The sequence below is a fragment of the Bubalus kerabau genome, chromosome 14 (genome assembly GCF_029407905.1).
Source record: "Bubalus kerabau isolate K-KA32 ecotype Philippines breed swamp buffalo chromosome 14, PCC_UOA_SB_1v2, whole genome shotgun sequence".
Classification (NCBI taxonomy): Eukaryota; Metazoa; Chordata; class Mammalia; order Artiodactyla; family Bovidae; genus Bubalus; species Bubalus kerabau.
The window spans coordinates 79,509,455-79,534,280 of NC_073637.1; the positions used below are offsets into that span (position 1 = coordinate 79,509,455).

At 40.5% G+C, this 24,826-nt stretch overlaps 1 protein-coding gene and 1 long non-coding RNA gene across 3 annotated transcripts; one reads left to right on the plus strand and one right to left on the minus strand.

Moving 5' to 3' along the window:
* Positions 1–10,805: 10,805 nt before the first annotated feature.
* LOC129627349 (uncharacterized) lies at positions 10,806–12,859 on the minus strand. Its single transcript, XR_008702574.1, has 3 exons — positions 12,283–12,859; positions 11,556–11,604; positions 10,806–10,893 (listed from the first exon to the last, which is right to left on the minus strand). It is a non-coding gene; the product is annotated as an uncharacterized LOC129627349 (long non-coding RNA).
* Positions 12,860–14,126: 1,267 nt separating this feature from the next.
* Positions 14,127–24,260, plus strand: LOC129627350 (carbonic anhydrase 1-like). Of its 2 annotated transcripts, XM_055546901.1 has the most exons (7): positions 14,127–14,190; positions 14,675–14,872; positions 16,347–16,465; positions 19,219–19,314; positions 20,035–20,097; positions 22,559–22,714; positions 23,586–24,260. In XM_055546901.1, exons 1-7 carry the CDS (start codon positions 14,154–14,156, stop codon positions 23,700–23,702), a joined length of 786 nt encoding a protein of 261 aa, XP_055402876.1. In that variant the 5' UTR covers positions 14,127–14,153; the 3' UTR covers positions 23,703–24,260. The 2 variants fall into 2 exon arrangements, with proteins under 2 accessions (XP_055402876.1, XP_055402877.1); XM_055546902.1 differs by lacking the exon at positions 20,035–20,097.
* Positions 24,261–24,826: the final 566 nt, after the last annotated feature.

Sequence of the window (24,826 nt, forward strand, 5' to 3'; positions counted from 1 at the left end):
ACTTACAATTTTCAGGTATTTGGTCGTTGTTTACTTGTTCAGTTCAGTTAAGTTTACTTGTTACAAGTCCCCAATAAGCTATAATTCCCATGAAAATAGGGTCATGTCCCAGTGTTTCTTGAAGAATTTCATCAGTCAGTTCAGTTCAGTAAAGTCGCTCAGGTGTGTCCGGCTCTCTGCGAGCCCATGGACCGCCCCAGCCCAGGCCTCCCTGTCCATCACCAGCTCCTGGAGTTTACCCAAACTCATGTCCATGGAGTCAGTGATGCCATCCGAAAGAACTATGATTATTCAGCATTCACAAATATTGGGTAAGCAAATACATAAATGAATTAAGATAGTCCCAGTCTGAAAGGGTGACCACAAATGCCTGGCCTGGGACAGGTTCCCAAGTCCGATTCTTGATGAGTCCAGACTGCTGCAGTCCTGCAGGCTGGTTGGGGCATCCGCTTTCTGGAGGTTTCATTTTCAAAGCTCCTTGGAGCTTCCTGGACTCTGAGTCTTGGTCAGCACTGCCTCGAATACCTCAACAGGTTTCCCTCATTTTAAAACCCAGAAAGGAGATTTGGGAGTCTGTTTCCTTAAAAACACTCCAGAGATTCTTATACAAAATTCCTACCTCTCTCTCTTGCTACTTTCAAAATTCTTCATGGGGAAAAAAGAAAAAGACTTTAATTGTTTATCTTTAGACACCAGCTGCCACGAACATTGATAGAGGGGTCAATCATCCTACTTTGCTTACCAGATAGCAGACACTTGAAGCATAATAATACTAGCCCTCCCTTCAATCCTGCAAGGTAGGAATTCTTTTCCTCTTTTTGCAGGTGGGGATACAGACTGTCAGAGGTCAAGAAACGTCCACAGTCTCATCTCAGGGCTGAGTGGAAGAGCAGATAATCAGACTCCTGAGTCTAGAGCTGATGGTGTTCCTACCACCCACATTGCCATTGTGTTGACCCACTTCACGCAGGAGACGGAAATACAGATCCACCATGGCTTGCTCCCAACCCTGACATCCAAAACTTTGTGCAGACCAAAAACTTTTCTGCAAAAATATGACCTGACTTGGACTGAACTCATTTGTGAACAAAACTTGACCTGAACTGATATGAAGCTAATTATACTCCTTACTTATGCCACTTATTATGACTAGTCTTACATTGTGTTATACAAATAATAAAATGTGAAATGACAGGGTGCTCTTCCACCTCCTTAGTGCCCCATTAGGTCATGATGCATATAGTACCTGCCCTGTAGTGCTCCTGTAAGGGCTGAAAGTTCTAAACTCTGAAGCACATGTGGTCCCAGGAGTTTCAGATGAGCAACCGGGAATCTGTTATATTTGTGAGTGATCCTATCGTCCACAAAGCTTTTACAAAGTGGAAGTAATTTTTTCTTATCTTCTTCTCACGCCCAAAGAAGAATTGAGAAAATTTTCTAACATGCCTTATTTTCTTGCTTTCTATAAAGCCACTTCATTCTGTGCTTTCTAGGTATTAGCTGTACTTGATGTCAAGAGAAGTTTGTGGTTATTTGTCCGAGAAAAAAAAATTAATTTTAAAAATTAATAACATGCTAAGGGGGGGGAGTTGAAGGCAAAAAATGTATACAGAGTATGCTAACTGTATTCTTTGAAAGAGGAAATCTTCAGTTTTTTTTCATGTGTATTTAACAACTAGAAAAGTATGAGAAAAATTGATAACTGTGGTTCTCTCTGCGATGATTGAGGGGGATTTTTTTCTTTAATTTTGTACCCTTTTGTACCTTTAAGTTTAGAACCACATGAACTTATTATCCACGGAGAAACTTATAGTCATAAGTCAACATACCCACGAGTGATTTTTCACAATGTGTGAGAGACTCGAGACACAGGTGCCAAGTCAGCGGAGGTACAGTTCACAGCCTGTGTCAGTCATTCACGGGGCACACAGTTAATGGCCCGTGTTTTCCTTGCTTTCTCCCATTCCCATTTAAGACAGGTGTTTCCCCTCATCTTCCATCCCTGAAGAGCACACACTGGCCTTTTTTTCTGGCTTATGCCAGCCTGCCCTCTCTGCTGCTTCAGTCCCGGACAGTATTCTTCTCTGGCCAGAGCTCTCAGCCCCTGGCCTAAGTGGTCATCTGAGCCAGGGCAGAATGAGAGGGTCCTGAACAGGAGGCTGGGCAAGGCTGGTGGGCGGGGTGTTCAGAGCGGGCCTGCAGGTCTCGGCAGGCAGTGGTCGGTCTGTGACGAGCAGCCCGGGACAAGGGCAAAGGCCGGGTGTGCCATGGGGACAGGGGCTGAGGTGCAGAGGGCAAAGCCACTGAGGCTGGCACCCGATGGAACTGAAGCTGGGGTGCAAGTGTCGGCTTGACGTTCAAGCTGGGCACGTAGAACAGAGTTCAGCTTCCAGAAAAGACAGGCTCATACATGTTTATGCCAGAATGGAGCTATAGCATTCCCGCTGGACTGGAGAAGACTCTTGAGAGTCCCTTGCACTGCAAGGTTATCCAACCAGTCCATCCTAAAGGAGACCAGTTCTGGGCGTTCATTGGAAGGACTGATGCTGAAGCCAAAGCTCCAATACTTTGGCCACCTGATGCGAAAAAAGGACTCATTGGAAAAGACCCTGATGCTGGGAAAGATTGAAAGCTCGAGAAGGGAACTACAGAGGATGAGATGGGTGAATGGTATCACTGACTCAATGGACATGAGTTGGAGCATACTCTGGGAGATGGTGATGGACGGGGAGGCCTGGCGTGCTGCAGTCCATGGGGTTGCAAAGAGTCAGACATGACTGAGTGACTGAACTGAACTGAACTGGACTAGTTTAAGCACTTTTCCCCCTGAGGAAAATGAGAAAGGTCAGGGTTCTGTACCTGCTGCTTGTAACACAGAGTGGATGAGATTTCCTCCCCTCCCTCACTCAGGGCTGTCCCGCCCAGTTTTATACTCTAAGAAGCAACAGGTCATGGAAATCCCTGCAAACTTGCATTGTCCTTCCCATAAAGTTGGGTTGAAATGATCTGGGGGCAGCCTTGACGGCTAAGGAGGCAGGCTGCTGACCTCAACGGCAGTGTGGGTGCAACGGTGAGTCACACACTCAACCCACAGCTCGTTGCAACAACCAGAAGTCTTGGTGCCCGACTGCCGTGGTACCATTTGTCATACGCTTTGTTCATATTGTGATGAGGGGATTAAGCTGGGCTCAATTTAGCTTTGTGTAGACACTGCAATTCAAGGCTTGTCCGTAGCTGTATTTCAATCCTCCTAAATCTAATAGACTTAAAAATCTGTCAGGGGCCTCAGTTTATCATCCATCTTTGCACTGGCTCAACAGGAGCCTGACAAAAATCATATAATGCTGCCTCACCTCTAGGTTCCCTGCAGAGGGAATGGAAAGAACTGGACTTTCCAGCTCACTTTGAAAGAGGCAAGCGGGAAGGAGACCGAGAGCAGACCATAAATCTGTTGCTTGAGGCAGGACACCTGCCCTGTCAGTCTTTGCTCCATCCAAATGGAAACATGGGTGATCTAGGATTACCCTCCGATGATGCCGACGGTCAACGCACTGAAAGGTCACGTCTATTAGGGTTGGCGTTGCTCTCCCCGCTGAGCTGCTCTCTGAGTAGACGTCATACGCATCTCATGCAGAAGGCATGTTCTCCATGCCAGAACGCTGCTGCTAATATTTGATCTAATAAAAGGCACCCTATCTTTTCTTCAAGCTTCATGACGTCTAGCTGCTGTTAGATGATCATTCCTTTCTTCCTCATCATTCCAACTTTGTGTTCTAAGGACTTGAATCCTTCAGCAAAGTTTTATTTGCCACCTCTCATTTTAAAGTGATTCTTTTACAAAGATGTCAACTAAAGTAAACAGCTTTATTTGCAGAAGTAACTTTATGTGAATAGTCGGTGTGCCTTTGGAAGGAGCCACTGGCCTTTACTAATACTATCAGCTTCCCCAGCAAACCACACGACACTGTTTGTGTAGGATTGTAAGCGGGGAGAGGAAGGACTGGAAACACAATCTTCACCAAAAAACAGGGTCGAAACGTGCAGCAACAGCTGGAACCAGCTGTGAGCAACTGCACAGTAGAATCCTGTCCAACTTCATAAGCGGAAGTCTGAGCACTCTTGGAGCCTGGAACAAGAGGAACAACAGACCACTTCGTAAGAATGTCACACCTAAACCCAGCCAGCTAGCACCCCCTGAAATCGGCAACAGGAGGAATTCATCTTCTTAGATCCAATCACGGGGTAAAATCAGCCCTGTTTGTTCTAGGAGGTCCATGCACATGAACTTCATGCTAAGTGGAGCTTGGTTCTCAGCCACTGGGGCCCTTAAGGACTCCTTTGGACTCTGTGGGTCTCCATTTCAAAAGTGTTATTGACATGAAGCTGGGGAGCTTTTTCCTGGAGTTCTTTCTCCCCAGACTTGTTCCGGCTGCCTCCCAGGTGATGATGGAAAACTAAGGCGCTAGCCAGCATGTCATCCCCTCATTTTGTAATCATCAGGCAGCTGCACAAAGGTTATGTGGAACTTTCCCAAGCAGTCAAAGGCACAGCCCCGGGCAGTCTTAAAGGATTTAGGACTGATAACACACTCCCCAGTATTGCATATTAAGGAGCTCCGCCACTGCCCAGGTAAATGAGGTATAAGGGTATGCAGTCATCGCCTTTTCACTCTCAACTGTGACCTTTGGAAACCCAAGGCCTTTCAAGTCATAGTTGAGAACTGCTGCTTGGCTAACCTCTCCAACATTTTCTGGTCCCAAAAAGGAGCCGTAAGAAACCGCAGGCAAGGACTCTGAGCACTCTTGCCGTGGAGTCATTGCTAAAGGAGGAGCATTTTATCAGAGATGCTTAAGAGTCCTTAAAATCCTTCACTTATGGCCAAGTCCTTCTTAGAGATCAGCTTAATGTAAGTTCCGTATTTAGGTAGCTCTCATTTGCCTCAGGGCTTTCCAGGCGGCACTAGTGGGAAAGAATCTGCCTGCCAATGGAGGATATGTAAGAGACACGGGTTTGATCCCTGGGTTGGGAAGATCCCCTGGAGGAGGAAAAGGTACCCTACTCCAGGATTCTTGCCTGGAGAATCCCATGGACAGAAGAGCCTGAAGGGTTACAGTCCATGGGGTCACAAAGAGTCAGACACAACTGAGAAATTTAAATAACAGCAACTAAACAGAAATTTAAATAATAGCAACTAAACAAATAATCTGTATATGGGAGACAAGACCTGAAGGGACTTTCATTAAAATCTTGCTATTTGGCGTTTAGCCCAAAGGACAAGAATCTTTTCTGAAATCCTGTTCTAGGGATTCTAATGTAAATTTTCTTTTTCTTCTTTTAGCCCTAGGAATAGAAGAGAGGAGAATATATTATGGTCCATCCTGTGCTCTGATCCTTCACCCTTAGGACTAGAAGAAATAAAGTAGACTTTTGCGTGAATGTAGAAATATGTTTACCAGCTACACCGGAAACAGGGAGTTGAAGTCATGCGGAGCTTGGTTTATCCAAAGACATGTTGGAAGTGTGGGCACTGAAAGAGTGTCGAGGGTATTTAACTCTCCTGTCCAAGTTAACCACAGTCCACGCAGTTTCCCATTATCAGCAGTACACTCAATGGAAAAAATCACAGCTGTGTTTTACTGTGCATCAGCTATGTGCCTGTATCTCTAATCCTGATACAAAAAGAAAAACCTTCAAGAGAGTACTGTCATTAAACCAGTTCAAAATAAATAATGCAATGATTCAGAGAAATTGGGATAGACAAGTTTTGGTTAATGCTAATGACTGAAACAGCCGTGAGGCCGTGACAGTCTTTAGAGCCCTCGGGAGCACTGTGTTAATAGAATGGCGTCGTCCCCATTGGGTGGCTGCGATCGCTCGCTTAAGATCAATAAGCAGAATCCCGGCAACGTGCGTCCTCCGAGCACTCCGAGTCCCTCTGCACACCGCTATTTCAGGTGGTGGTCTTGCCACTCTCCTTTGGTAGCCTCAGGAAGACGGGGATCAGTTAACAGTAAATTAAAATGGCAGCCTCCGGCAGGCAGCCGTGGATATTTCCACTACTAAAAGGCATTTGGTTATTAGGCTTGTCTTCACTTAATCATGGACCTGACTTGAACACTCGATTCAAAATCCCCTGCAGAGCAAGCTATCACTCTGTTGTTGTTAGCATGTTGACCCAATAGATAAAAAAGCATTTAAGAAAAAAAAAAAGAATGGAAAAAAGATTTTCTTTTCTGAAGTCAGGAACTAGTAAAAGGCTCAAAGGATTTTTAAAATCTTAGATTAAAAGCTAGTAAAAAAGTAAATATTTCATTCAGTGGCTGCTAATATTTGTATTCTTTCTAAAGGTGGAAGGCATGTAAGGAAGATGACATTCCTCTTAAAAGAGTGTTTATAAAAGTGTCTAAATGTATTTGATCAGAGCTGTTTTCATCGAAGCATATCTTTCATTAGTGGTAAAAAAATATAGCCCCCAGATGCATCTGATAAGGCTGTAATACCACTAATGCAACGCTCCTGAAAGAGCTTGAAGTTTGTTAGCAGTTCAAACTGGCTCGGGCCATCTCACAGAAGTAAGGGGCTGGATGAGACATGCACGTGCATTTTCACTCACGTTTCTATGACTCCAAAGCCAGTGATCTACAGCCTGCATGTTACAAACCACAGGATCAAGAGAGGACGTATTCAGTTGCAAACTTGTTTTAGAAATCTATCCTTTGATAAAAATGGTTTGAGAGCTAACAGAATTATTTGGGAAGTTGGGAAAAAATGTTTTTAACTCTTCAAATAACTTTTTGGTAGATGGACCCCAACAAAGTTTGCATGAAAGATGTTACAAGGCAATTGATGTGACTGACTTTCACCCCCTTTAATATTTAAGTTTGAGAACTTATCTCCTTTCATGTTTACATGTGGGATTTTAGTTTAATCTCTGGCAAGCAGATTTCTGTTACACAACTTTTTGAATTTCAGGCCACATGCAATCACTTAAATTATTTTACTTAATTTCATGTATTTATATTATGTATTTACCTGAGAGTTAAAAATCAAACTTTTTTGAGGCTGAAGTTAATCATTTACATTTGTGCAGTATTTTAAGGTTTGTAAAGCATTATACATACTATTTTCTCTTTAGATGAAAAATACTGTTTAACTATGTCATCTGCTATAGAGGAGTTCATTGATTCCCTAAACATTATAGGAGATAAGACATAAATATTATTTTGTCTGTTTTAAAAACAAATACAAGGATAACACACTTAACCTGCTCAAGTTACCCATTCATCTAGTAGAAGAGGCTCAACAATTAGCTTTAAAGTGCATAAGCCTATATTTTCAGTGTATTCAGGATATATCTTTCCAATCAGTGATTTTTAACATGTATGACAATCAACTGGACGTATTTAAAATGTAATGTTTTCAAAAGCAAGAAATTGTAAGAAACCAGAGCCTCTATGCTGTGGATTAAAATAGTCACTTTGGTTGACTTGGTTATTAGAAAAATATTCATTAGTGAATTTTAAAACTGCCTTCAAAAATAAAATTAAAATGTTCCAATGCAGGAAATATCAAGTTAAAAGTTTTTCTTAAAGAGTTAGGGATTTATGAAATTTGTATGTCAAAACTTCAAATCACATTTTAAGAGTTAAGTTTTGACACTTACAACGTATCAACAAATTTGACACTTATAAAGACCAACATTCTCACTCTCCCAGCAGTGACTGACAGACACAGATGGGTCACTTCATTCTTCCATTAATAGAACTGAAAAGGGAAAGCTCTGTTTTCTGAGTTCCAAATATGAACATGAGTTTACCTCCAGCAAAGCTCATTCACACCTGAGTTCAGACCAGTGCATTTGGGTGGGCATAGTTCCCGATGAGGCTTCTATTCTTCCAAGTCTTTATCAAAATACAATAATTAAAGTTCAAAATGATCACTTAATTGATCTCTCCAAAGTGTTTATTGAACACCACTATTTACCAGGCATGTTATAATTAAAGTTAACATAGGGAGATAAAAAAACAATAACATAGCCCATTGTTATCAAGGTGTCACTATAGAGATGGTTGTAGATATTAAGCAAGTAAACAAATAAATTTCAGAATGGAAAAGAATGAATACTTTCAAGATGCAACAAAGGTAATGAAAGAACTAAGATGGAAGGAAGTAATAGAGTGACTGAGAGCTGGGGAATATGTTCAGTTTGGAGGTAAGGAAACCTGTCTCTGAGAAGGTGATATCTGAGCCTGTGGAAAGACCTGGATACAGAGAAATCCAGACAGAGGGGAGAGCAAGTGCAAAGTCCTAAAATGGGAACAAGCGTGGTAGGGGTGGACACAGACTTCCATTGGAAAGGATGAAGCTGGTAAAACAGCTGGTTACAAGGGGAGAGGAAGACCAGTTTGGAAGAAATAATCCAGCCATTTAAATTGATTCAGCAGAATTTCCAATTGTCTTACTGCAGAAATGTCTGAGCTAATATTACCATTTTCCATGTTCCACTTCTCCACTAGAATTAAGCTTCCTCTTGTCACCCTAAACAATATCAATTCTGGAGAAGCAGGGAAATTAAGAAGCGATGTGAGAGTTATGCCAATTTAATAAACATGACACTTGATTTTCACTATGTATATTTCCTTATTTTAGGGAAAATATGGGTCCCAGGAAATCCACGTATCCTATGGAATACTAAGCATTATAGAACTGCTACTGTCTTTTGGAATTTCTCTTCAGTGGCATTTAATGAATTTCTACCATAATTAGACATCATTCTTTCCCATTCTTAGTTCCTTCTCTACCAAAGAACTATTTTTAATTATAAATTTAAACTTGGAACTCATCATAATTTACTTGCCTTCATAATAGTTCATGTTCTCAGTTTTAAAATATGAAAGTAGGAATCAGAGGAAAATGTTCGTTTAAGAGACTAGGAGAAAAAAACTCAGTTAAGAAACACTAAGACCTTAAAATATAATTTAGAGTTGGCTCTTACTCCTTGGAAGAAAAGTTATGACCAACCTAGATAGCATATGAAAAGCAGAGACATTATTTTGCCAACAAAGCTCTGTCTAGTCAAGGCTATGGTTTTTCCAGTGGTCGTGTATGCATGTGAGAGTTGGACTGTGAAGAAAGCTGATTAATGCTTTTGAACTGTGGCGTTGGAGAAGACTCTTGAGAGTCCCTTGGACTGCAAGGAGATCCAACCAGTCCGTTCTGAAGATCAGCCCTGGGATTTCTTTGGAAGGAGTGATGCTAAAGCTGAAACTCCAGTACTTTGGCCACCTCATGCGAAGAGTTGACTCATTGGAAAAGACTCTGATGCTGGGAGGGATTGGGGGCAAGAGGAGAAGGGCATGACAAAGGATGAGATGGCTGGATGGCATCACTGACTCGATGGACGTGAGTCTGAGTGAACTCCAGGAGTTGGTGATGGACAGGGAGGCCTGGCGTGCTGCAATTCATGGGGTCACAAAGAGTTGGACAGGACTGAGGGACTGAACTGAACTGAAATATGGTTTTCAAATTTTTTGAAACATTGAGAAAATGTCTCTACTCTGTTGAAAACATTTTAGGGCGCTAAAATTATCTTCGGTAAAGTTAATTGATGCTACTCAATAAATAAATGTCATCAGCTATTAAGTAAGTTTAAAGCAAACATTCTATGGACAGCTTGTTAAAGACGGTCATGTGATAAAATAGAGCAGAGGATGCGCTTTTGGGTTTTAGATTCAAATCCTGCCTCGTCCGCTGGAATGTTCTGAGCCTCAGTCATTCCTCTTTAAAAGTGGAGTGAGATTAACCTAACCCCAAGTCTACTGTGAAAACTGAATTACATCATCGTTTTTAATCTTATTCAGTGACCCATAGTCTTTTCTAGCCTATTGCAATACTCCTAAGTGTGTGCATAGTGAAATAGCTCACTTTAATCACAGTAAATCTTTTGTGTTCAGATGCTCAGTCATGTCTGACTCTTTGCACCCCATGGACTGTAGCCCGCCAAGCTCCTAGGTCCATGGAATTTTCCAGGCTAGAATCCTGGAGTGGAGAGCCATTTCCTCCTCCAGGGAATCTTCCCAACCCAGGGATCACACCCATGTCTTTATGCGCCCTGAATTGGCAGGCGGATTCTTTACCACTAGCACCACTTAGTTCGGTTCAGTTCAGTTCAGTCACTCAGTCGTGTCCGACTCTTTGCAACCCCATGAACCGCAGTACACCAGGCCTCCCTGTCTGTCACCAACTCCCGGAGTCTACCCAAACTTATGTCCACTGAGTCAGTGATGCCATCCAGCCATCTTAGGAACCACAGTAAATCTTTTAGCCTCTTAGTAGTTCTTTTTGTTTGTGTGTTTGCTGCAAGAATTTTATTTATTGCAAAGAATGGTCAAGAGATAAAATTAGGGCATATGGTTTAGGAGTAAAGATAATATCAACATTTTAGCTTTAAGTTTTTTTCAGTAAATATTTGACTTCTAAAATTCCATTTTAGAAGGTTAAGAAAGGAATCTTTCTTCCCTCTCCCCTAGCCCATTAATACATTTTCATCAAATTTGAAAATTAAGCCAATGTAACTGTTAAAATTAAACATTGCACATCATTCTTTCAACATTTAAAATTTTTTATTTCAAATACTACAATATTTTATTCCTATTTTCTCCATTTTCTTGACATATAGCTTGATACTTCTAAATGTTATCAATTAACCAATACTCTATCAAAACTGATTTATGCAGTTTTACAGTACTTTAAAAAAAATATATGTTTTCCCATCAGGTTACTTGCTCCTGTACCAGTTCCAAGTACCTATGGATTTCTTTGGAATATTCTAACAGGGCTTGGGAAACCTTCTACAATATATGCTTGCATCCTTGATGGTTTTTAAGGAATAAACTGTTTAAATTAGAAGAGCAGAGTTCAGTGTAGACTAAACTCTTCGGTATGCAGGAGCAGTCCAAAGATTATAGGCTTAGAAAAATGTCCTGTGAGGATGCTACAGGTGAAAGTGGAAGGAACACAAAGGGAGCCATTTGGATTTAGTACCGATATTAAGCTGAAAGGTGACGTTTGTAAGCAGAAAAACTGATGAAAGTAAATGAGAGGCGTGTCAGGACGTAAACCACAGATGCTCTTTAAATTGTACATCTTTCTCTATATAGCTTTCTGCTTGTGGTCATAAACAAGCACACCCAAGTTACATAACCGAATAAAGGGTCATAATGGTTAGGATTCAAGCCAATTTTGTGCCTAAACTTTAAATAAATTACCATTCCTATATGAATGTTAAACATTCATGTGATGAGTTATCATGTAATCATGAAATAAAAAGGGAGTTATCTTTTCTCAAATAGGTTGATTAATACAGTAGTTCAACTTAAAGTTACTTTTAACAAAGTATCAGTCAGCAGGCATCTTAACTAGACACAACTTAGCAACTGAACAAAGAAATAAGAGCAATAACTGACAAAGCGTAGCCTATTTCTATCCCTCTATGAGCTTCTGGGCAACCTGAGACTCTAAATCTAAAATAAAGTAACCCAAGGGTCAACACTGACTGTTGGTCATCTTGAGACAGACTAGTCTGGATCCACCAAGTCAGTCCTTCTGCAAAAAGAATCAAGGGGAAATTAGTGGGTATTTGTTGACAGTGGAAAGTCAAGAAAGAAGACAAGCATTGGAAACAAACAGGTCTAGGTTTAAACCCTCGCCTGACCCAATGTACACATCCCCTTACATGCATTTATAAACCTGCGGAGTTGTCTTCAGTTTCTTCCTGTGTGGAATACAAATGTTAATGCCTGATTGGGTTATTGTGAGAATTAATGATGCACATAAGCTTTTAGCATAGCATTTAAGATATCCTGGACCCTCAATAAATGGTATCTTTTAAGAGTTCCCTTTACGTAATCATTCTTTCCACTTACTAAAGTGAGGAATGGAAACTCAGGTGTCTTCCCATTCTATGCCTGAGCCGGCGGGCTGTCAGCACCCAAAGGGGCAGAAAACGTGGCTCTGATAAGCCTGGCTAAGAGCTGTGACAGACCCACTTCCTTCAGAAAGCCCAGGGAGCTCACAGGACGCGGATATGGAAGCAGGTACGACTCCCAGGCATGGAAAGCGTTACTATGAAGGCGTCTTTTTTCAGGTTGTGTTTCCTCTGAGCGCATTTAGAGCCTTGGAAATGCAGACCTAGCCAAGATCTGACACACATTCATCACTCTTCTTTGCCTCCTTGACAAGTCCTGTGAATCTTCTCATCACTCAACAGCTGGCAAGTCTCACCTCAGTCCAGGCTTCAGCTGGACTTAAGAGGATCGTGGGCGGAGACGAGAAACTGGGGATCAGCCACCTCCTGGCTTGGCCAGCGGGGCCTTCAGCGGAGATGGAGGCAAAGAAAGCAACTAGACGTGGAGACTGGAGTCTTGGCTTCTCCCTGGTTGTGGTGAACACCTCAACTTCTCTCAGCTGCAAAATGATAACTCATTGTATAGGATTTTTATGTGTGGTGTGATGGTAAAATAATATGAAAGTGCCCTATAATCGTATAGTCATGGCTCACTCTTTGGGACCCCGTGGACTGTAGTCCATGAGGTTCCTCTGTCCGTGAAATTTTTCCAGGCAGAAGACTGGAGTGGGTAGCCGTGTCCTCCTCCAGGGGATCTTCCCAACCCGGGGATTGAACCCCCATGACTCTTAATCTCCTGCATTAGCAGGCATGTTTGTTTGTTTGTTTTCCTATAGATTGTATAGAACTATACTAAAGAAAGGCTTCTATTTCAATATTTGATGTGTAAAAAAATATTGCACTGTATGCAATTTCAGTCTTAATAAAATGTTCTCCATTTATGGTGGCTCTAGGGAGAAGGAAATGGCAACCCCTCCAGTGTTCTTGCCTGAGGAATCCCATGGACAGAAGAGCCTGGTGGGCTACTGTCCATGGGGTTGCACAGAGTCGTACGTGACTGAAGCGACTTAGCATGCATGCATGCATTGGAGAAGGAACTGGCAACCCCACTCCGGTGTTCTTGCCTGGAGAATCCCAGGGACAGAGGAGCCTGGTGGGCTGCCGTCTATGGGATTGCACAGAATCGGACACAGCTGAAGTCACTTAGCAGCAGCAGCAGTGGTAAAGAATTCACCTGCCAATGTAGAAGATGCAAGAGACACAGGTTCAACCCCTGGGTCAGGAAGATCCCCTGGAGTTGGAAATGGCAACCCACTCCAGTATTCTTGCCTGGAAGAATTCCATACAGAGGCGCCTGGCGGGCTACAGTCCATAGGGTTGCAAAGAGTCACACATGACTGAGCACACACAATGATCTGTTGAATGCATGACTGAGTGCACACAGCTCACAGCTGGCAGCCTGTGAGGCAACAGAGGGCGGGGAGTGGGCTACAATCCAGGGGGTTGCAAAGAGTCGGACATGACCGTGCTCACACATAAAACAAATCTCCATTTGTGAATTCCAATACTGCTCAAAAATGAGGAACTTGAGTCTCACCTTGTATGTCTTCGAAATGTACTGTCATCAATAATATACTGAGTTGGCCAAAAAGTTTGCATTTTTCCTTAAGATTTTACAATATACTACAAACTGCAAACCCAATGTATTACAAATGATGAGTGATTCTTTTATCTGATTTTAAATTAACATCATGATATTGGTTCTGATCTGCCTGTAAATATGCAAATTATTCTCCTGACTGAATTCCTGTTGCTAGTATTGCTTAAGTCCAGCAAGGGTAAAAGCTGGGAATCTCAAATGCACAGTTCTTTTTAACTGGAAATTCAAAGCATCATGTGTGATAACTCAGCCATATCTTCTACTAACATGAGAATAACAGGGCTTGGTTTTGCAGAAGCTAAGATTTTGATATTTCTCTTTAACAATATAAGAGAATAAAGCAATTGGAATTGACCTTACCTTTGTGAGCTTTTTTAAACAATACCTTTTTTTTAACCTGCATATACTTCCTGATAGATAAAGATGATGAAATAGTGGGCTGAGTGACTAACACACATGCACAAAGGCAGAGACTTTCTATAAAAACCCTGCGAACTGTGGTTTCAGTTGTCTATTGCACACTCAGTTACAGTCAGTTATTCCAGGTATTCTCTTTGTTTTCAGGAAAAGAAAACTAAGTAGAAGATCATGGCAAGTCCTGACTGGGGATATGATGGTGAAAACGGTAAGCATTCTTCTCCTCATGTAGATCAAATAACGGCTTCTTCCCTTTTCCAGGAAAAGAGATATTGAGCCCTTAAAATAACGGTAAAGTCATAGATTAATGGTTTGAAGTGCCTTTGACTTATACCAGCTTTTCATGCATTCTCAACAGTTGTCCTTAGGGCCCATGATTGTCTACAAAATGTATTCTGCCTCTGTTCTCCTCTCTCCCTCTCAGCCTCTCTCCCTCCCTATGTATAGAGAGGTCTATTGCGAACAGCAAAATATGTATAGTCTGATCCCATAGACTATGTGACTTCTGTTGGCAAAGACTATTTGCCAGTGTAGCATAGAAAAGGGGCGTTCTCAAACCTTGGATTTCCATTAAGCTAACCAGAATACCATTTGAGATACCTGAATAAATCCTAATCTAGTAAAATTATATTCCTAAAACTTGGACTCAAGCATTAGATCAGTTTTGATTGTAATCATGTTTGTCCTGGTAGGTCCTGAACACTGGGGCAAGCTGTACCCCATCGCAAATGGAAATAACCAATCTCCTATCGACATTAAAACCAGTGAAACCAAGCATGATCCCTCTCTAAAACCCCTCAGTGTCTCCTACAATCCAGCCACTGCCAAAGAAATCGTCAACGTGGGACATTCCTTTCATGTAAACTTTGAGGACAGTGATAATAGATCAGGTGAGCCAAAAGATCCTTCTAATTTTTGTCTTTGACTTTACTGGGGAAATGTAAACAGTAGGGCTTTCAGAAACACGAACACCCATGTTCAGTGGGTGCACACGGGTAGCATTGATGCCATTTACTGAGGTGTCTTGAAGTTTTGAAATATTTCCAAGTGTTAAAGATGATTCTGGGGACTCCCAGCTCGGTCTTTTTTCAGCCCTTCTCCTTCTCAGTGACTCTATTCCATCTCTTCTGGTTTCCAATACCTTTATGCTAACTTTACACCCTCTGAATAAACAGTACTTTTTCACAAAAGTCTATGAATCATCATGAATGTAAAAACTGAAAAGGCAAATATTTTCTAACTGAGATGAGGTTGGAGGAGTGCATTAGGGAAGAAATGCAGATGAAGAGTATATTTATTTTTTGAGGCCAGGAAAATGGCTCCATAACAATGAAGTGCTTCAGTTCAGTTGAGTTCACTGGCTCAGCCATGTACGACTCTTTGCAACCCCATGAATCGTAGCATGCCAGGCCTCCCTGTCCATCACCAGCTCATGAAGTGCTTGGGTACCAGTACCAAAAAAAAAAAAGAAAAACAAAACTGCTCTTGGGTGTATCTTGCATGGAATCATTCTGTGCATAAGTATTTTTGTCTAGCTTCCCCTCTCCCTATTAGATCATAGTAACTGAATTATCTTCATCTCCCAGAATCTAGCATACTTCCTCGCTCACAGGAAAATTCTCAAAACTGTTTACTGAATAATTTATTAAATGGCAATTTCATAAATCAGCTCTATTGTCAAAAGGCAAAGTTAGTCATAGCACTTTCCTACGAGGTTCTGAGCCTAAGTTTTAGACATCTTGGGGCTACGTCCTTTGTTAATATTGGATTAGGTCTGGTACTACGTGTGTTTTATTACTCATATGGTTGGACAGACTCTCTAAAGCAAAATGATCCTTCAGTGTTAGAATTTTAAAAGTAACTCTGCCCTCCTGCTGGAACTTTCTTTTGGTCCCTGGCTAGGAATTCTCAGTAACGCTGTCAGAATACCCTCTTGTATCTTGATCAGTTACAAGATATGTGCAGAGTGATTTGTTACTAAAAATAAATTGCTAGATATCTTAATGCATACTTTCCATTACTGTCTGTTGAAAGAATGAATGAACTTATAAACTAAAGCAGATTCAAGGAAAGACCTCTAATCCTAGAATTCACTCATCTTCCAATATGTTTTCCTGAAAACAGGAAAAGATAAAATTATAGCCCATGTGCTGAGAACCATGGAACTCACGCACTATCTTAAGGTGCTCTGCACATCTGAAGCCCATCATTCTGGACATGGGGAAAAACCAACAAGACGGAAACTTTGGACTATTGGTTATTTTCATTTCTACTCGCCCCAATTTAATGTTAATTTGTAGTAAATGCAAAGACAAGCTGGAGCTCATGATTGTAACACTAATAGCAGTTTCCTTTTTCTTCCAGTGCTGAAAGGGGGTCCTCTGTCTGAAAGCTACAGGCTGCGGCAGTTCCATTTTCACTGGGGCGTCACAGATGACTGTGGCTCTGAGCACTTAGTGGATGGAGCCAAATTTTCTGCAGAGGTAATGTAGCTTAGTAAGTGAGGGAGAGCTACACAGAGTCCTCCCAGAGGTAGCACCCTTATAACATGTGGATGTGTTAGTCACTCAGCCATGTCCAATGCGTTGTGACCCCATGGACTGCAGCCCGCCAGGCTCCTCTGTCCATGGGATTCTCCTGGCAAGACTACTGGAGTGGGTAGCCTATCCCTTCTCTAAGGGATCTTTCCCACCCAGGGATCAAACCAGGGTCTCTTGCATTGCAGGAGGATTCTTTACCTGTCTGAACCACCAGGGAAGCCCCCCTTATCACTTAAGACACAATTTCAATGGCCCAAAGGAATGAGCATTTTGGGGCCTGTGAAGAACTCCTAGGCTCATTTAAACTTAAACAGTGACACACTGCATTTGGCAATAGGGGAAATTTTTTCACGTGAGGGAGGCAGGAGAATTTGCAGTCAAACTCCTGGGCCTCAGAATCCGCTTACATTTCAGAGTGTCTCAAAAACTGCTGCCTGACGTCAGACTAACCTCAAGGGGAGTTGCTGCTGTTCTTTTAATGCTCTGAGCCCCAGGGGGAACACACCATCATTCTCTTCTCATTTAAAGGTTAGAGTGTGCACACACCCGCAGCAGAGGTGTAGCCAGGCCGAGGCACTCCATTAAGATTCGACTAAGAGGGCCAGTTTAACCTCAGGAGTCATCACAACGAGCAGCATACTCTAGACGAGGGTTTGGGGCTCCCTGGCAGCAGGCCACTACCCTCTGGCCTCTTGACTTGCCTCCACATGGAAGTCTGTGATTCAGTTCAAGACATTCTGCCTGTATATCCACAGTAAAATCAAGAAAATGTGCATCAAATTCTCAACAGAGGGTATAGAGACTGAAAACAAAAAACTTTTGTTCTTTGTATGCATGACTATTCAATAAGTTTGTACCAATACAGACTGGTTGGCTTTTTTGTTTTACTCTTGTACAGTGAATCTGTAATACACACAGTTTTGCAACAATCTTTTTTTTTTTTTTCATTTACCAATGATCATGATCATTTTTCCAAGTCAGTAGGAATTCCTAAATTCTGTATGGTATGTCCATGTATGCATATGTTAGAATTTATTAACTAACTCCTACATAGGAACAATTGTAATACCTTTCATATTTCATTCTGCTGTTGTTTTTTGTTCTTTACAAAAAAAAATTGGTATAAATACATTTGTACAAATATCTTACACACTGGTGAAACCAATTGTGTAAGGCATTTTTGTAAGGATTGTTAGGTACAGAGTATGTGTAGTATTCATTTTGATAGAAGACTTGGGAATAGTATACAACTAAAACTTACTTTATGTTACACTAGAAAGCCAGGCTAGTAACTTTCAATGGTGCAGAAGTCTATTACATGTTTTGGTTTTTCCTATTTATTTTTCATAAAATTGAAAGTGGACTGAAATCAAATGGGCTGAAAGTCTAAACTAGTAATAGTATTATGTCTAGGGGAGGATATTTGGCTGTGTCTAAGAAATCCAGCAGTTGGTGATGGACAGGGAGGCCTGGCCATGCTGCGGTTCATGGGGTAGCAAATAGTCCGACACGACTGAGGGACTGAACTGAACTGAAGAAATCTGAATCAATGAATCTCTTATCTAATTTGAGAAAAGTGCAGTTAATCCAGGCTGGAGGTGACAGGCACTAGTCACTAAGTTCGACATATGAGAGAGGGTAGGGAGGGTGGGAGGGAGACCAGGAGAAGGGAGTGGTGGGGAGAAAGACAGAGCAGAGACAGAGACAAGACGTGTGGGTGGCGGGGAGAGGACTGCTTTGGTTTAGAGTCATCTAAGCGACCTGGTGATCACTTGACATTAGGTGGTCAGAAAAAGACTTTTTCAGGGGTAGCATTTGAGTTCAGCCATAATTCAAGTCAAAATCTTCCCATTTTGACTTGACTTCCCAGAGGAAAGTCAGCAGTTATGCAAAGCCTTAAAGCTTTGGACTAAGTGCCAGGGTAACATCTATGCACTACATGGAAGGATGGATGCCAATCAGTGGAGAAGAGTAAGAATGAATAACAGCTGCAGTTTTCGGTTGAGCAGTCAGATGGAAGGTGATGCCTTTTCCTAAAGCGGGAAATTGAAATGGATCTGGAAAAGAGAAAGTCAAGAGTGCTAGTTTGGCCATGTTAAGTTTGAGGTGCATATCAGGCATCCACGTGGAGATATCAAGAAACATCAGGAAGACGTGCACACGTACTTGGTTGGATATACAGGGCTAGAGTTTCACAGAGAACGTAGGCAGGGGATGTTGGTTTGAAAGGTGTCTGGATCTGCTCAGGAGAACCTGCCCTTGGCCACCACTCCAGACATCTCAGGAGCCCCTTCTCACAAAGTTACCGGGTACCTCAAGTTAGAAAATTATTTCAGTTTTTGTCTCCAAACTAGTTAGTCAGAAATAGTTGATCTTCTCACACCAAACAGAGAGGTTTTGGTTTTTTTGTTTTGTTTTAAGAAGTAATATTGAATAGTTATGATATTGTGGAAAAAAGAAGTTCTACTTACTGGTTCCAGGATTTGCAACGTGCCCATTCTCTTCAACTCTATGTTCTTAAGAAAACCCTTCTTAAGAGTGCAAACATAGCCCTTCCCATGCCCTGGATAAAGGGTCACACAAGTTTTGTCTACCCAAGCCAAGATGTATCTGTATATATCAACATGTTAAGGTCTAACCTGCTTTTTCCCTTCACCGTGGTGTGAATAACTGCTCCATCCCGCTGTGTTTTTTAGCTTCATTTAGTTCACTGGAATTCTGCCAAGTACCCCAGCTTCGCTGATGCCGCCTCGCAGGCTGATGGTTTGGCATTGATTGGCGTTTTGGTGAAGGTGAGTTGTAGAGCGTCTCGGAGCTCTGCTAAAACTATTCCTTACCAATCAGACCGCAAACTAGGGTGAAATAGAGCAGCGGGACGTTTGCGTCTCTCTTTTTTAAAGTGTGCCCGTCTCCTAGCGACTGCACAGGTGAGCAAGCAGGTCTCTGGTATACGTTTGTTCCGCTGGACTTTCCCCTCTTGAAGAGAGAAATACATTTCAGGCAGAGATGAAATGGGAAGGTGTTGATGGGGGCACTAATTTTTTTATTTTTCAACTCACCTTTCACTTTTCTTCTAAACTTTGTACATCACAGAGGCAGGAGTTTATCAATTTAATTTTCATCAGAAAAAAATATGAAGAGGACTTTTGTCCCATAAAGAAAGTTGAACTGATATTTAATATGGAAGATTCAAATCTTCTGTAGGAGAGTCCCTGAAAAGTCCTATAGGGAAGTTACTATTAAATTCAGGATATTTGGGTGACTAACTTTTGGAATTATAGTAATTCTAGTGAATCTTTATTGAATACTTGTAACATACCATTCATTTTACTGATTAGAATTAATAGAACAGACCAAAGAGGTTTGCTTTTGTATTTTAGTTGTGCTAAATTCCTGTATTTTGACTTGCATATCTTTTCTTCAGTTACTGGTTTTAATTTTTAAAAAATTAACTAAATAGGATTTTACTTGGTAACCATTTTTATCTCACACTTTATTTTTTTAATCTCCAGGTGGGTCAGGCCAACCCAAACCTTCAGAAAGTTCTTGATGCCCTAAAAGCAGTTAAAAATAAGGTAAATAGACTCATTAAGTTAGTTTAAATCAGAGAACAAGAATCTACAGAACTTCAGAAATCATTTAATTGCTTATTTGATATGAGGAGTAGGAAGTCCTGAGCAAAATCATCAATCCGAAAATCAAGGTGCTGCTTAAACGTTCCTGGTTTCTGAGGTCTCTGAGCAGTGATTTATTTGGGTTTCATTTTTCATAGTTACTGCTTATCTATTTCAGCAAGATGAAGCCTGTAGAAGAATAGTTTTCATAGCTTTTTCATATATCATAACTATGATGCCCACTGTCAGCTTAGAAAAAGATGGGTTGTTCTGATATATTTAACCTTAGCTTCACCATTTTGATAATAAAGAGTTAAATCATTGTCAGAGATTTGCCATTGTCATTCACAGTTTGTAGAACTATCATACCTTTATATAAAATAAATCTAGTTCATGTTGAGTCCAAAAAAATTACACTTTTATAAAGTGAGAATGTTTAAAGGTAAATAAGCACTCAATTCAAGAATGCAAAAGATGATAAATGAAAAGAAAGTAAAAGGAAATGATTAATTAAGATGAAGTAAAACATTAATAAAATAAGAAAGAAAATGAATAAATACAGGTAAAATTTTATTAATAAAGTGAAAAACTAATTCTTTGGGGAAAAAACAACCAAAAAAGACAGTTTTGGCACGTTTGATGATGGGGGAAAATAGAAATACAACAAATTATTACAAATCGGGAAATGGGTCATAACTTAAGACGCATTAGAAGGTTTTAAAAGAGAGAAGTTTGTACAGTGGGCCCTAGAGCAGCATGGGTTTGAACGGCACAGGTCCAGTGACCTGTGGACTATTTTTTGGATAAATGCTTGCTCTAGCGCCACACGATGGTCCCTTAAATGCACCTGCTGAGGCACAACCACGATTATGAGGGACGACCATAAACTTATGTGCGGATTTCTAACTGCTTAAGAGGTCAGCACCCAACCCCTACATTGCTCAAGGGTCAGCGGTACCCCACTACCTGAGCAAATTCGAAAATCTAGATCACACAGATGAGTGTCTCAGAAAACATAGAGAAACTGACTCAAAATATGTTGAAAGTCTAAATAGACCAATAATATAAAAAGAAGTCAAAAAGAATAGTTTAAAAAAATGTACCTAGTAAAAGAAACCCTAGGCCCAGACCACTTTGTGGGGAAACGTTACACAACTTTTAATAAACAATCATGCCACTTTGAACTAAAATGCCCAGATTAGGGGACCAAAAAAACCTTTATTTCAATTTAATTTAATGAAACCTAATACACAAACTGGGTAAGAACACCACAAAAAGGATATCATAGGCCAATCTTACTTAGCAGTGTAGCTAAAAGAAATACTAAAATAGATTACAGAAAATCATATTCAACAGTATGTTAAAAAAGCCATGCTTTCAAACTAGTAGAATTTACCCAAAGCATGCAAAGATGATTCAGTATTAAACTATCTCCCAATATAATCCATTACATTAGCAAATTTCACTTGTTAGATGCTTGAAAAATGTTTGATTAAAATTCAATATCCATTCCTGAAGAGTAAAAGAGAGAAAGAAAAATATTCCTCTAAAATTTAAGCTGAACTTAAGAAAGAATATCAAATAGAAATTTGAAACAAGCATCAAACTTAGTAGTGAAATATTTGAAGCATTTTCATCTTAATCAAGAATAAGACCAGGGTGTCAATTGTGACCACCACAGATGAACATTCCAATGATTGTCCATTCAATGTAGTTAAATAAGGAAAGAAATGAGTACATACTAGGATAAATATTAGAAAAACAGAGACAAAGCTATCATCAAGTGTAGAGGATATGATCATTCACATCCACCTGGAAAACTACAAAATCAACATAATTAATTCACAAGTTCTAATAAAGTCGACTACATAAAATATTAACATATGAATATCATTTTATTTGTATATACCAACATGACCAATCAGTAAAGAAATAAGAATAAAGAATATAGATGATAAACAAATGTTTAACCTTTGCTTACACTTAGCCAAATGAAGAAGGAAGAAGATAGATCAGTCACAATTCTAGTGTAGCTTATTTTCAGTCATCTGTTACTTTTACTGTTTATATCTACAAACATGTTGTTGTTTAGTCACTAAGTGGTATCCGATTCTTTGTGAGCCCATGGATTGTAGCTCATCAGGCTCCTCCATCCATGGGATTCTTCAGCAAAAATACTGGAGTGGGTTGCCATGTCCTTCTCCAGGGGATCTTCCCCACCCAGGGATCAAACCTGTGTCTCCTGCATTAATGGGCAGCTGAGCCACCACAAACATACCAATCATGCAATACTATATAGTAGAAACATTGATTAAATTCTTTGCTAAGACCTATCTACCAAATAATATGTATGTCATATATGCAATGATGTAAATATTTTACATCAGGGCATAATGATACATCGCTTATCTTTTTCTTTCAGAACAAGAAAGCTCCATTCACAAATTTCGACCCCTCTGTCCTCCTGCCTCCATCCCTGGATTACTGGGCCTACTCTGGTTCACTGACTCACCCTCCTCTTCACGAGAGTGTCACCTGGATCATCTTTAAAGAGACCATCAGTGCGAGCTCGGAACAGGTAGAATGTCAGAGGGGCATGTGCGGGAATTGAAGTGCAAAGCAGGAATGTCAGTTCAATTCATACTGAGAGCAATTATTACTGCCATTCAATTTTGGAGAGTTCCCTTTGCCTTTCAACTGAAAAAGATTTATTAGTGACATCAGGTCTACTTAATAGTCAAAAAGTAGAGTGTATTTATAAGCACTTTTTTTTCTCTATGTAGAGATTCAGAATTCCCGCTCTTCTTTTCACCTTAAGAAGGAAAAATCCAACCTCTTCGGGGAGCTGTGACTCTCCAGTGGCATACCTTGATCGCTGACATTGGTTATTCATTCTTTTTTAAAGCTTAAGCTCTTCAATATTCAGTAAAATATCTCATTAATCATTGTTTATAATTTTGATAAAAACAGCAGTTGATTGAGCAGCTCTTTTCATCAGGTGCCTTACATACATTCTGTCAGTCAAGTCTCACTGCAAACCTGCAGTGTGACCTGTTAGTATAAGAGCTAACACTTCTTTAGCATAAGCTACATGCCAAACGCCATTCTAAGACCCTTATCTGCATTGAGCCATTTAGCCTTCACCAAAACACAATGAAACAGTACCATATGGAAACTGAGGCGCCAAGCAGGGAAGTCTCTTACCCAAGTGTGAGAAAGCTGGAATGCTAATCCAGTCAGTCATCGATAATTTAAGCCAAATGCTTGGTGCAAAGACATGTGGAAGAACTGTTGGCTTCCTCCCTTTCCATCAGTGAAACCATTGCAGTCTTCAACCTGATTTTCTAAATAACATTGCATCAATCATATTAGGGAAAAAAAAAAAAAAGAAGTGTTCTGTGTGACATCAATAGCTTTTGCTTCTCTAAACATGTTATCCTTCCCCCAAGCTGGCGCAGTTCCGCTGTCTGCTAGCAAGTGCTGAAGGCGATGGAGAACTCTGCATCAAGCAGAACCACCGACCACCCCAGCCTCTGAAGGGCAGGACAGTGAAAGCTTCATTCTGATGGGCCCAGGAGGAAGCTCATCTTCCCTCAAGAAGCACAGGTCTGCTTCTGACATAATCCAACAAAACAAGCTTTAAAAACACGTTTATTTCAATATTAGCAAAACAGCCTGCTTGCGAATTTACTCTGCAGAATGCAAAATCTTTTTCTTCTTTCTGTTGAACTCAAATAGTAATCTGGAAGTTCACTAAACTTGTGCTTAAATTCAAATCTATTGCATTGACTTCCTTATCATTGCAATTAAGGCATACTTGATTTCTTAACGACTTTTATCCCTTCCCATTTTATTCCGTTTAATTGGACCAAAAAGCATTTTATCCCTTTCTTCTTGCATATTACGTACTATTCTTTTAAATGGCATTGGGTTTCTATTCCGTTTACATTCGAGAATCTTAAATGCTTTCATTTGCAACATTATTCTGATGCAATATCAGGTCTATTACTCAAATATAATGCCCTAAGAGCAGCTTGAGATGAAATGTTAAGAATTCATTCGCTTACTCTTGAAGACAAATATGCAGCTAAGATGACAACTGGATTTTATATTATGATAAAATAAATGGCCCAACATTGCTACCGTTTGTGTGCTCTATTATAAACACGATGTATCTCATATAAGAACTGACACTTCTGGTTATTCCTCCATCCATTAGCAAGGCCAATGGGGCTGTTCCATCATTATAACTAGTTAGCCTACATGAAGAATCTGTACGTCAAATTTGGCAGAAAAATCACCTGTGACTTATTTTTAAAAATAATGAAGGAATCACTTGACTTAGAATCATATAGAAACATCACATACTCTTTTCGTCTGGTGTGTACTTAACCTGAAGTCAGCTCTTTCTGAAGCCATAGCTACACTCAGAATTCTACAAATCTCATGTCCAGCGTTTAGTTTTGTGATATACTTACTTTCTCTTCTCTGAGAAATCATAATGACGATCAAAACCCACATCCATTCCCATGTTCTAGTCTTGTCTAATGTCACAGAATCAGTCAAAACTTCTCATGTAATCATGGTTAAAAAGACAGACAAACCAGATTCTTTATTGCTCTGAGGGCAATAAAGATCCTAGGAGACATCTTTGTACCTCAAAATCCTAGGAGACATCTTTGGAAATTTT